At 60.0% G+C, this 13,675-nt stretch overlaps 1 protein-coding gene across 1 annotated transcript in view; it reads right to left on the bottom strand.

The window, feature by feature from the left end:
• GSE1 (Gse1 coiled-coil protein) overlaps positions 1–13,675 on the bottom strand; it is an 82,758-nt gene that overhangs the window by 50,256 nt on the left and 18,827 nt on the right. Inside the window, 1 exon segment of the mRNA XM_072346701.1 lies at positions 8,474–8,630. Within this exon segment, the coding sequence (XP_072202802.1) occupies positions 8,474–8,630 (157 nt within the window).

Genomic DNA, 13,675 nt, shown 5'->3' with positions numbered 1-13,675 from the left:
GGAAGGTAAATATTTCAGCGCACAGGCACTGAATGCAAAGGCGTGGGGAGGGGGAGCTGGGAGGCGCGGGCGGCCTCGGCTTTCCCATCTCGCCTCGACACGTTAAAATATCCCCCACCGTAAATCCCGGCCGGCACTGGGGAAAGGCCGCAGAGCGGATAAAATACGAGCAGATATAAAGCTAGACACCTTTATTGTTCTGCAAAGTCTTCCAACAAGTGATGAATCCACAGCTTGACCCTAACCCATCATATTGTTAGACGGAGGAAACAAAGCTGGAGCCGACAGCCACGGTCAGAGTGGGGCGGGATGCTGCGGCCCCACGGCGACAGCGAGCAGCTGGGGACGGGCATTGGCTTCATCTGATCTCTGTGTTGCCAAAATAACCCACTGCCCTTCCGGGGAGCAGCATGGAGGCCAGCTCCTCCCAACCAGCCTCTCCCAAACCCTCCCCCCCCCTCCCTGGAGGTGCAAATTCCCCGCAGCTGGGGTTAACAGCAGCAACCCCAGCAAACGCAGAGCTTGTGGGTTAATGGGGATGGCAATGCTGTGGCTGCAGCGGTCAGAGCGGCAGGGAAGAGGCACAGGGGTGAGAAGACATGATCCTAAAGGTGGAAAACCACAGAATCACAGCATGGTCTGGGTTGAAAAGGACCATAGTGCTCATCCAGTTCCAACCCCCTGCTATGTGCAGGGTCACCAACCAGAAGACCAGGCTGCCCAGAGCCACATCCAGCCTGGCCTTGAATGCCTGCAGGGATGGGGCATCCACAGATGCGCACCCATAGAGCGCGGACACCCACCCACACCCCCTCAGTGGTGCCCCAGGAAGGCAAGGAACGGTTGGACAGCAGCAAGGAGCGGTTCAACGGCACCAAGGAACGGTTCAACAGCCTCCGCCCGCGCAGGGCGAGCGGCAACAGGCAGCGTCGCACCCTCCCCGAAACACCTGCTAGGCCGTGCTGGCAGCGGGAGCGCACCCGGGGCGCGAGGGAGGAGAGATGGTGGGGAGCGCGCCAGGGCCCGCAGCAAGAAGCAGCATGTCTGCCTCTTGGCAGCACAACAGAGAGCAGGTGACAAGCACGCCGGCGTTCGCTTTATTACAGGAAGCGAGCGCACAAGCATCTGACTGCACTCTGCCTGCGGGAACCCCCCCCCACCTCCCATGGTTAGTTAACCCTCCCGTCCCCGATGGCACGTGCACCCCTGGTTTGGTGCATCCCCCTTCTCTCTCCCTGTGCTCCAAGTTTTATAGGACGTGTAATTTTGCCAGTCCCATAGATATCGCTCTGGGTGTGCGTAAAGGCTTGCAGCCCTCCTGAGTGCTGGGTTGCTTAGCGAGTGGTGCTGCCCCACTGCATGCCCCAATGCTAGAAGTACAAGCCTCAGTGCCAATGGGGTTGCTACATCCCCCCTTCTGCCCAGCTTTTGAGGTTTGGAGGCCCCAAACCCCAGGAGCCAAACTCACAGCACCGGGCACAGCCCCAGCTCACCACCCACGACGGCTCTTGCATCTCACCTTGCATTCCTCCCACTGGGCCTGGGGCTGGCTGAGGGTTCCCTGAGAGTGGAGATGTGGCTGGGGGTGGGCAGCTCACCCCCACTTCCTGGGAAGGTAGAGGGTGGCACCCCCATCCCATCCATCCTACCCCATCCAATACTCATCCCACCCCATTGTGCTGGGGGCATCGTGCCCTCCCTTTGCAGCACATCTGTCCCCATCCCCAGCACAGGGACCCCTCCCACAGAAAGGGTCTCCCTGCTGCACGCTGCAGTCAGGGCCAAGCAGATCTCAGCGGTGTAAATACACACATATGTGTCTACACACGGGCGAGCACAAACATTTCTCCTCTGCAAACACTCCCCAAGACAACAAAATGAGCTGGCGCTGCCTCCCCTGCAACTCACTCCCGCACCGACCCGTTCCTCTGACACAGCAATTAGAGGCAGACATTAATATTTAAATATCACCAGCACAGGAGAAGGGAAATCAAATAAAAACGCTGCCATGCACCGTGCCGGCCCATCAAGCTCTCTGTGCTGGAGACAGGAGGGCGCCGGGGGAAACATGTCCCTGTGAGTGCCTGGGGACACAAGTGGCCTCAGTGGGTGGTGCAGAGCTGAGGACAGGGGGGCTGTGGGGCTGCCCACCTGCTCGGAGAGGGATCAGAGCCACCAATCCTTCCGGAGAGAGGAAGAAGAGGAAGCAGAGAGTAAAAGGGTGGTGGTAAGAGAGCTGGGGGCACGCTTCTGCTTTGAACTGGATGGCTTCAAACTTCCCCAGCACACGGGAGCGCAGAGACAAGAGCCTGCTCCCACATCAGGCCGCAGAGGGGGCAATGCCAAAAGCAGAACCCCCTTTTTGTGGACCAAGCAAGGAGGTGGTGAGCAAGCAAACTGCAGTGCTGCTGGGGGCAAAAGCAGCCTGGCACCCCCCCCATTTCCCCACCCCCTTACCCCAGAGACACCCATACGGCCCCCGCTGGTGCTAAGAGGCTGTGCCAGAGCAGCAAAGAGGATTTACTGCTAAACGCAAGGGGCTTTAGCGGCAATAACTTTCCCTCCTCTTGACTTAAATGGATTTTAAACTTCAAAAAGGATAGAGGGGGCAGGCTGCCAAGCGACGGGGCCTTGCCAAAGGGCCGACCCCACGGGCGCTGGGGGGCTGTGAGCCGAACACAACGGCCGAGGCAGATGAAGGGAGGCAGATAAGGGGACGGGGGGTGGGGGCCGTGCCACCCGCTCTTGCAGAAGCCCCGTGATAAGGTGGCTGCTGTTATCAGCACAGGAGCATTGGGGTTACGCTTCCTCCCGCACCACGCTGCAACTGCCCACAAGTGGGGTGCTGGGAAAATAGGGGGGGGGGGGTTGGATGCAAGGAACCGGTAGAGCCCCCCCCCTCTTCCTTTAGCCCCCCCCCCCCCAAGCCCTGGCTGAGCAGCAAGGGAAGCCAGGGCACGGAAAGTGCTATTTCAAGGGCAATCCCCTTGGCAGGCTTCCCGGAGAGGTCACACAGGAACACGCGGGCTTGTGTGCGGTGCCAAGCTTTGTCCCCGCTGCCCCCCCACAGGGCCTCGCTGCCCTTCGCTCCTCTGGCACCTCTCACCAACCCCAAACCTGCCCCGTGACCACCCCCAGGGGCACACAGGCCCCTTGGAATGCCTATAGCCCTGAGCATGGTGCTGGCACCAAGGGGGTCCCTATGTCACCACGAGGTCCCTATGGCACTTAGGAGTCTCTATGGCACCTGGTTCACATCCTCCCCCACCTCAACCATTACAGGGGAACTCCAGCACAGGGAAAGGCCATATCCCAAAGTTCACACTGCAGGCTGTCGTGCCAAAGCCTGCATTCAGAGCTGGCACTGCTGGAGCTGTTTCACCCCAGGGTGACAAGGAGCACAGCTGCTGGGAAAGAGGGATTGGAAGGAGCAGGAAGAAAGGGGGATTAAAACCAGCCCCTTCCTGAGCTCTCCCCACCCCAAAACCTGCAGCCCCATCCTGGGTGCCAGCATGTCAGGAAGCCATAAAACGTTCTGGTTGTTGAGCTGCATGTCCCGCTGCACCCTCCCTCGTACCCCTCCCCGAGACAGCATGAGCCCTGGCCCCCTTCCAAAGCCACTGTCTCCACTGTAATTCTCCCTGCCCCAGAGCCAACACACACACACACACACTCACCACCCCCCTCCATGAAAAAGGCCTGTGTGTGTGCACACAAACACTTGTACACACTCAAGCACACATATCTTCCACCCCTAGTGTGCAAACAGGCTCTGAGCACGCACAGCTTGCAGCTGCAAGCACACCCGTTTGCAAAGTGCATGCAAAACCCCCCCCCTTCCTTTCCTCCCCTTCCCTTCACAAAGCACCCTCCCGGCACCGTACGGCAGCCGCCGGGCACCGGCCACGCCACCGTTTGCCATCGTTCCACCCAACACCTACCCACAAGGTTATACAAACACGCTGCCAAGCACACACGGCCTTGCGCACGCTTGCCTCACACGCACACAGCCCCGCGGGGGCACACCCACAAACCACACAGGCTCACCCATCTGCTCGCACGCGCACGCGCGCTGACGAGGAGAGGAGCTGCCCTTCTTCCCGCTGCATTCTCCCCCCCCCCCTCCATTAACTCCTCCAGCAGATTCCCTGCTGCAACAACCTGGCACCCACCTGCTGCAACGGGGCCACCCACCTGCTGCAATAGGCACCGGGCTCCTCCGTGCTCAACCGGGTGCTGATGCAGCAGGAAGGCTGCATGGAGGGAGCTGTGCTGTTTCCAGGCACTCATTAGGGGACACGGAGGGCAGCTGGGTGCTGGCACCCGCCATGCAAAGCAGGCACTGGGATGGGGCAGGAGGAAGGCGCCCCGGCCATTAGAGCAGCTGGGAGCCGGCGCTGAGATCCGCCGGGCCTCAGGGCAAAGGGCAAGGCAGGGGTGGAAGAGCAAGGATGGAGGCGAGCAGATAAACACGCCGGGAGACGATGAGCAGAGAGATGGGCGAGACGCAGAGGCCGTGACCTCACCCTGCAGAGCGGGAGAGGCAGCAGCACGGCTTGGCTGAGCTCCCTGGGTTGAAGCGGACGGTTGGGTGAGCAAAACCCTCCGCAACTGACAAATAACGCAAGAGCTGCTGTGTGGGCAAACTGAAGCACAGCGAGGTGGGCAGCGTGATGCTACGGCTGTTGGCAGGGCTGAGCTTGCAGCCCTCTGAGTCCTTATGCCCTATCACCGTGCCCTTGCACTTTGACATGGGGTTGTGGTGGCCTCGGTGACATTGCAGGACACAGGAAGACAGCCCCAAGCACGACAGTCAGCCCCAAAGCCAACACTGGGGCCCGAGCCCCACAACAGGGTCTGAGTACAACACTGAGCCCCACAACAGGGTCTGAGTACAACACTGAGCCCTAAAACTCACACTGGGGTCTGAGTACAACACTGAGCTCCACAACAGGGTCTGAGTACAACACTGAGCCCTAAAACTCACACTGGGGTCTGAGTACAACACTGAGCTCCACAACAGGGTCTGAGTACAACACTGAGCCCTAAAACTCACACTGGGGTCTGAGTACAACACTGAGCCCTAAAACTCACACTGGGGTCTGAGTACAACACTGAGCTCCACAACAGGGTCTGAGTACAACACTGAGCCCTAAAACTCACACTGGGGTCTGAGTACAACACTGAGCTCCACAACAGGGTCTGAGTACAACACTGAGCCCTAAAACTCACACTGGGGTCTGAGTACAACACTGAGCCCCACACTGGGGTCTGAGCACAGCACTGAGCCCTTGGTCCCACACTGGGATCTCAGCACAATGTTGGGCCCCACACCGGTGTCTCAGCACAGCCCCAAACCCTGAGCCCCATACCTGGGCCTGAGCACAGCCCTGAACCCTAAGCCCTACACTGGGGTCTGATCGCACTGCTGGGCCCTGAGCCCCACACTGGGGTCTGAGCTCAGCACTCAGTCCTGAACCCAAACCCCGAGTCCCACACTGGGCTCTGTGCCCCACTCGGAGCCCTAAACCCACCACCCAGCCCTGCACCCCCAGCCCCACCAGGGCCTACAGCCCCAAACCCGTGCACACCCACCGGGCCCCACGCACAGCACCCACGACCCCCCCCCCCCCTTCCCCAAGCCGCCCCATCGCAGCTCCGAGCCCTTCCCTCCCTACCCCCCACCCCGGGTTAGCGCTGCCCGAAGCGGGGACCGCAAGCTGCAGGCGGGGAGCGGGGCCCGTCGGCACTCACCCAGCGGCCGCGCCGTCCACCGAGGGCCGCGCTCCTCCATGGGCCGCGCTGCCTCTATGTGTGTGTGTGTGTGTGCAGAGCCGAGCCGAGCCGAGCCGTGCCTCCCCCGCCGCTTCCTGCTTCCCTCGGCGCCCGCCCGCCGCCCCGGGAGCCGCACGGCTGGAGCGTGACTCACCGGGGGCCGGGCCGGGCAGGGCAGGGCCCGAGGGGGCGGGAGGGGGGAGGCCCCGGCTGGCACTGAGCGGCGGCCCCGTGGGGTGGGGAGTAGGGGGGGGGGGCACAGAGTGGGGAACGGAGCCCCCCCTAGGGGTGGGCAGCATCGGAGGGGATGGGAACCCCCGCTTGGGGAGTGGGGGGGATGATGTGCAAATGGGGAGGGCGCAGAGCGTAACGGGGGTGTCCCTGTATTGTACTGGTAGTGCCCGTCACATCAGTGGTACCATCACATCGGTGGTCCCCATATCACACTGGTAGTGCCCGTCACATCAGTGGTACCATCACATCGGTGGTCCCCATATCACACTGGTAGTGCCCGTCACATCAGTGGTACCATCACATCGGTGGTCCCCATATCACACTGGTAGTGCCCGTCACATCAGTGGTACCCAACACTTCGGTGGTCTCCATATCATATCGGTGGTACCCAACACAGCAGTGGTGCCCATCACTATGGTGCTCCCCCCATATCATGTTGGTGGTGCCCATCACATCAGTGGTACCCAACGCTTTGGTGGTACCATCCCATTGCTGGTCCCCATATCATACTGGTGGTACCCCAACGCATCAGTGGTGCCCATTACATCAGTGGTCTACATACCACGTTGGCAGCACCCATCACATTGGTGATATCCAACGCACTGGTGGTAACATCACATTGGTGGTCCCCATCACATCATTGGTACCATCACATTGGTGGTCCCCATACCACATTGGTGGTCCCCATATCACATCTGAGGTCCCCATCACATCAGTGATCCCCATATCATATTGGTAGCATCCGTCACATCAGTGGTACCCAACACTTTGGTGATACCATCACACTGGTGGTCCCCATATCATATTGTTGGCACCCATCACATCAGTGCTACCCAACACATTGGTGGTACCATCCCATCAACGTTCCCCATATCATACTGTTAGAGCCCACCACGCTGGTGGTACCATCACATCAGCATTGCCCACCACGTCAGCGAAGCCCACCACCTCTCTCAGCACTTTCCCCTCCCATCTCCTCCCTCCCATTCTATTTAATTTTTCATTGCGTTCCTTTTAAAGAATACGGAGGAACAAATGCCCTTATCAGCAATTCTCACAAGGTATAAAGAGCCGCTTTTATCTCGGTGCCTTTACTAATCTAGAGCGAGCCGATGCCTGTTAATTTTTTAATTTTCCTAGTGAATGCATTTGTGGCTTTGTCAGCATCCACACACACATGCACACATCAACTCCCACTGTCGGCACATGGCCTGGGTTTGGGGAACATCCATTCCTGCTTTACGTTTCCCTTTGCCCTGTTTCTGAGTCCATCTCACTTTGTCGAACCTGGATAATTTGGGCAGGTGGGTTTAATGTCCCCACGGGGCTGTCGCCTGCATCCTATGCCAGTGGCCAGGAACGCTTGGGCTCTGTGCTCATTGCTGGTGCCACCGGGAGGGGACGGCGGTGACAAGCACAGCACTGCTTTTGCAACCACAAAGCAGTTTCATCTGCGTTGTAAAGTGCTATGTGTCACACTAAGCTCACCAGGACACCCTGGGACGCGCCACCACCTGGGGAAACGGCAGTGCTTTGAGGACACCGAGCACAAAGGAGCGGCTGAGGATTCCTGCACCGAGATGTCACCGTCACCACTACAGTGGGGGCACAAGGGGGGTGGGTCCATCCCCATCCCCACTGGGCAGGCAGGGCGAGTGCAGGCTGCCCACACGCCAAGCCCGGGGCTGGGAACGCCAGCACCCGGCCACAGCGTGCAGATGAGATGTGGCAGGCGTGTAACAAGCCATTAGTCACTGTCACCTTTGCCCGGCAGCCACTGGCAGGGTAATAAATCCAACGCTGACTCCAGCAGGCCCGTTCCAGGCCACAGCTCCCAGCTTGCCTCCGTGTGCCGGGCTGTGAGCAGCTTGCAAATGCAGCCTGCACCCTCTGGGGACACGGAGCTGGGGCTGCCGCACGGCTGGCCCTGACCCCCACACCCCGGTGCCTCGGGGCTGGGCTGGGGGCAAAGCATCCCCCCAGGAGCCCCGGGGTTGGGGGTTGGCTCCCTGCCTTCTGCACCGGCTGTCCTCAATGCTGGGACATTGCATTGGTGGCAGCTGACTGATGAAAGCAGCGTGGCGTGGTGCAGCAGGGTATGGCACGGCGCAGCACGGCACGGCCTGCCAGGACAGCCCAGCAAACCAGCCAGTCCTGGGAGGCGGCAGGATGGAAGCACGCATCGTGATGCCTCTCCCAAAAATGCTGCCGCTCCTGACGGACGAGGCAGCCCAGTCCCAGGAGCTGCAGCCCTGCCCAGCCCTATGGGTCCCCTCCGGCCCCCAGCAGGTCCTGCCCAACGCTGCGGCTCTCCATGGCGCCCGTGGCCTGACTCACTGCCCCGGGGACAGCCGTGCTGCTGGGTCACCTCCTCATCTTTCATACCCGAAACCACTGGGCGCACTCCTGCCGTTGCCAACAGAGTACAGCCCCTGGGGACCCCCCGAAGCACCGCAGCACCTACTTGTAGCTCCAGCGTCTGTTCCCTCCGCATCCAAAGCCGTCCGCTGGTTGCGCTCAGGTCCGATGTCTGTCCCTGGGCTCTCCCTGGTGCTCAGCACCCGGTGCCGGGGCTCAGTGCCTTGCTTTGCAGCGGGCGTCTCGAGGGCAGACGATGACACCTGGAAGAAAAGCAGCACAGGGACTCAGTGCCTTCTCCCGCTCCCCACCCCAAGAGCAGAGGGCCACGCGGGGGCACAGACACGCACACAGGATGCTTTTGTTTTGCTGCCGGCAGATGCACGTGGCTGGCGCGGGGCTGCAGCTGGATCCGGGCACTGCTTCCAGCACAGCCAGACAAGAAAGGCTCTGGGGGGGAGAGGGCGGGTGGAGGGGGGGCCATGAATCAAAGCGGCGTCCCCTCGCCGGCGAGCAGCAGCTGGCTGGGTCGGCTGCTACCGATTACTCAACCGGGCAGTGTTTACTCGAGATCAACAATTCCCCCTCGCCTTTCCTGCTGGCTCCGGGCAGGCGAATGTACCGCACGGTGGGGATGGGCTTTCCACACCCTGACTGCCAAGCAACTTTTGCAGCCTTTAAAAAGGGAGATATGTTTAGGGCTGCCCGTGCCCACGCTTGGCTCACTGGTTGCGCCCATGCCCAAACCACCCGGCTTCCCGCAGCTCCCAGCCCACGGCTGTTGGATCTGTCACCCTCCTGCTCAGCGCACACCCGGAGCACAGCTCGTGCTGTCAGCAGTGCTGTTCGTCTTTCATCGAGTGACAGCCAGGAGGCAGAGCATCCCAGCCCCAAGACGGATGCAGCATGGTTATATTCGCCTCTGGAAGAGATGCGTGAACAAAACGTCCCTGGGATGGTGCATCTGCACAGCACCAACAAAGCAGTCCCCAGGACGCTGCGACCGTGCAGCTGCAACAAAGCGCCCTGGGATGCTGCATCCAATAAAACACCCCCAGAATGCTGCGTCAGTGCAGCCCTGCAGCACAGGGAGCCCCCATTCCCCACCCAGGGCCCAGGGTTGCAGATGGAAAGGGTTTGACGTTGATCCAGTTCTTCTTTAGGATTAGTCCTATAAACCTGGAGAGCCTAAGTGAGATGGATGGCACATGAATTTTGCTGGGAAGCCCTCAGACTCAATGAGCCACACATGCGAGCAGCCGTATAAATTTACCGCTCGCTTCCTGGAAAGGTTTAATTTATGGAATCCATATGGCAGCACCGCACAACCGCGAGCGCTCGGCGCATCCCGTGAGCCCTCGAGTGGCTCCAACTGGCAGAGTGCCACCCCGGCCACCACCGCACACGGCTGTGGGCTGCTCCTTCCCACCCTATAGAAGCAGATGGCGGCGCCAACGCTAGGAGCGCAGCCCCAGGGTGCAGCCCCAACAATCCCCTACCTGTGGGCAAAGGAAAAGGGTTGGGGCGTGCGTTGATACCTACAGCAAGTCATCGTTAATTAGCATTAATCAGCCCCGGTCACGTGTCACAGCGGCACTGAGCAACGCGCAATGGGGGAGCAACAGATATGGGGTCAGCTAGGCAACCCCAATCCCTTCTTTTCCCGCAGGGGGTGTTCAGATGCAAAGAGATGCAGATGGGCTCCGCCAGGCAGCCGGGACCCCCAGTTGGGGTCTGTGCCCCCCTAGACCCCCCAGGGAGGAGCCAGAGCTCCCGGTGTGAGCGAGTACAGAACACACAGGCCTCCCCCATGCTTTAAGTTCACCCCGTGCTATCTGTCAGCAAATCATCCCCGGTTACACAGATAAGGAATAATTGATGCAAAGGAGCCATCTGTTTGCGAACATGGAATATCTGCTCAATTAGGAGGGATCTGTCCACCCAGATAAAGCATCCTCAGAGGGGGGCTGTGTCCTCAAAGCCTCACTCCCAATTAAGGCTGAGCCGGGTGCTCCCCTGTTTTGCAGCACCCTGAGGTGCTGGGCAGGGTGAGAACACAAAATCCCAAACACCTGACCCAGGAGGTGATCCCATAACACAGAGCAGCCGTGCCACAGCCCCAGACCTGCGGCGAGGTGACATCGACGTGACATCGCTACGTGATGTTATTAACACAGAAAGAATTGAGCTGTCAGGCAGGCGGCGGCCGCTCGCCCTGAGCAATCGCTGCCCTATTAATACCTGCCCAGGGGAGAGGAGCAGGCATCAGGGCAGGAGGCAAAAGCGGGGAGGAAAGGCACAAAGCAGAGCCAGGGGAGCGGTGCTCAGAGCAGGGTGCAGCATCCCTGCATCCCCCCTTCCCACGTGCCAGCCAAATGCTCACTGCTCCCGCACCCATCCTTGGGTACCCACAGGCTTTGGGATGGTTGCTGGGGTGGGAAAGCAAAGAGTGCGTATCTGTGGGTCCCACAGCCTGAGAAGCAGAAGGTTTTCCCCTAAAAGCACAGCCCTACTGCATGGTCCTCCCCATGGGGGTGGGACGTGGCAAGGTACGGTGGTGCCCACCAGCCCCCACTGCTGTGTTTCAAGTCTCTGAGCCGTGTTTGCTTGCAGAAAGTTGGAACCTGCAATTACAACCGTGATAACCCATAATTAAAAAGAGGAAGGAGAAAAATAAATTGAAAAAAAAGAAGAAGGAAGAAACAAAAAAGCTGATGGCATTAACCCTTCCTGTGTTGGGTGGGGATGTGCCCAAGCCAGGTGGCCCCCACACATTGGCACTGCTGGGATTCAGGGAGCGTTGGGTGATGCTGAGCATCCCGACAGTGGTCAGCATCCCACCCACCACATCCCCATGTCATGGGCACCCAGAGTGGCAAAGCACGGCGCCCGCGTGGGCACGGCGGTGGCTGCACCATGTGTCACCACAAGGCTGTGGTTACCACTGGGATCCCACACAATCTGCTCGTGTTCACCCTGCAGGACCCCAAGGAACACAGCCTGATCCCAGTGCCCACCCTCATCCCATGGGACCCCATGGCATGTCCCTGCGGTGTGTCCCCCCCCCACCCCGGTGACATGATCTCACCCGACGTCGCCACAGCGATGGTGACAGCGAGCTAACGAGCTGCAGGCAGCAATTTGGGTTATATATATAGTCCCAAAGTGACAGCAGCTAATTGCCCCAGCGCGCAGTAGGGTCGAAGCACTGGGGTTGGGGGGAAGGATGAGAGTCCAGCATGTGCTCAGCCCCTACCCCAGGGCATCACCCAAGGCTGAAAGGGAGGGGGGGGGTGCAGGCATCGCCCCATCCCTCCCCTAGCTATTCCAGCCCGGCTTTGTGCCCAACCCTAAGCGGCTTTACCTAAAGCTGCCGTCCCAGCCTGTCCCAGCCAGCAGCCCTAAGGAGCTTTCATCCCCTCATTAAGGGGTTTGGGGCCGAGGGGCGCAGCACCCAGCACACCATCACCACCGCCCCCCAACCCCCCACCCCCCAACCAGCTGCTTGGGAACACAGGGTGGGTGGAGGGGGGTCCCATTGTGGCAGCCCCCAGCCCTGCACGGCAGCTGCCAGGCGAGGTGACGGGCGCGCAGATGCGGCCCCGCGCAGCCTAAATTGTTTGCCAGCTTCCTCGGGGCGGCACAATGGGGGCCGCGCAGGCGGATCCGGGGTCAGGGGTGAGAACAGCAATAAGTGGTTTATGCCTTTTGTGAAGAGGCTGAACTGACAGCTCAGTGGATTAACAAAGACGTCCTCTGTTCCCGGGCAGGTCATGTGGAAAGCACTGAGACGACCCCTGTCACTTCTTTTTTTTGCAAGAACAGACATTTGTTCGAGAGCGAGCGGGGAGGTGATGGAGGGGGAGGCAAAGGAAGGGGGGGTGGCTGCCCGTTGCAGGCTTCCTCCAGCCCCGCTGTTGCTGCTGCTGCTGCCGCCTGCCCTGGCCAAGCCCCGTCCCTTCCACGGCCCCGATTCCCTCGGTTTTCTCAGGTCATGGGATTTGCCATTTGGCAGAGATGCTGCTGCAGCCCGGCTGCACCTCGAGCTGTACAGGGCAGGGTGGGAGCCCGGTCCAGCCCCGACCACCAGGACACACAGCTCAGTCAGCTCTCTCTGCCCGGGGAAACTGAGGCAAGGAAACGACCACCATCATTCCCAGCAGCAGAGCCCCAGTGGGGACCCAAATTCTGCATCCATCCCACCCGTGCAAGGCAGAAACCCCTCAACAAGTTCTGCTGCTCTCCCCCACCCTCCTCATTACATGGACATCACAGCACGGCGCTCACCCACCTCTGCCTGCAGTGCTGTCCCATCCCCACAGGCACACGGCACTCCCCAATGCATTATATACCCACCCATACTACCCAAAGGGGTTTTTCACCCTGGAAAACCCCTCCTGCCTCCCAGCAGCTCATGTTTTTGGGACATTCCCCACAGCACAGCAATCCCACGGCACACAGGGATGGCATCCTGGCCAAACCTCCCCATGGACAAAGGGACACGGAGTGGCTTCAGGCACATGGCAGCATCCCAACGCCACCCAGTAGGACCTCATTAGGGACACCACTGGGACACCAAATGGGGGCATCTCTCCTGGTGTCCTGGAGGGAATACAGGCAGGGCAGGATGCCCACAGATCCCGGTGGGCACCATGCAGCCGTGCCCAGGGTCCGCACCATCAGCATTAAAGACTCAATGTCCCCTATCCTCCATTCTCATCCGGCTGCACTGCTCAGCCTGCTGTTCCCAGCTCCCTCCTGCCATCTAAAGACAGACTTACAGCAAGCTTCACGTTAAACACACACCATCTACATAGGAGACCTGAAAGCAAAGTAACACCTGTGGTGTGCCCTCAGCACAGCACCAAGCACACCAACACACAGCCAGCCTCTGGGTAGGGCTCTGCAGACACCCAGTCCCCTGCTGTCCCCAGTTTATAGAGGATTGGGGAGCAGGAGGCAGGGGGAATGAAGGGCAGGGAGGAGGAATTCTACCCCAAAAGCAGGTAGGAGGATGGGGGAAGCCCAGAGCAAAGGGCTGCCATTGGGGTCTATGGGGGCCCCCAACTCAGCATGCTGATGCATTGCACAGGGTCACACAACCCTGCTCAGGTCAACAGGGAAGGGAGCCAAGGGAGACTTTCCGCCTGCTGGGCCCACTCCCACCGAACAATTTATGGCCAAGCCTTTGCAACAGGCTGAGTAATTAGTGCTGGGAGGGAAAAGGCTGAATCAGCACCCAGCAATCAGCACTGAGGGGATGGGGCTGCAAGAGCAGGGACTGCATGACCCTGAGCTGGGGGGGGCT

Source organism: Excalfactoria chinensis, chromosome 11, assembly GCF_039878825.1.
Source record: "Excalfactoria chinensis isolate bCotChi1 chromosome 11, bCotChi1.hap2, whole genome shotgun sequence".
Taxonomy (NCBI): domain Eukaryota; kingdom Metazoa; phylum Chordata; class Aves; order Galliformes; family Phasianidae; genus Excalfactoria; species Excalfactoria chinensis.
The sequence above is the reverse complement of the archived record's forward strand: the minus strand, read 5'-3'. Positions and strand labels throughout refer to the sequence as shown.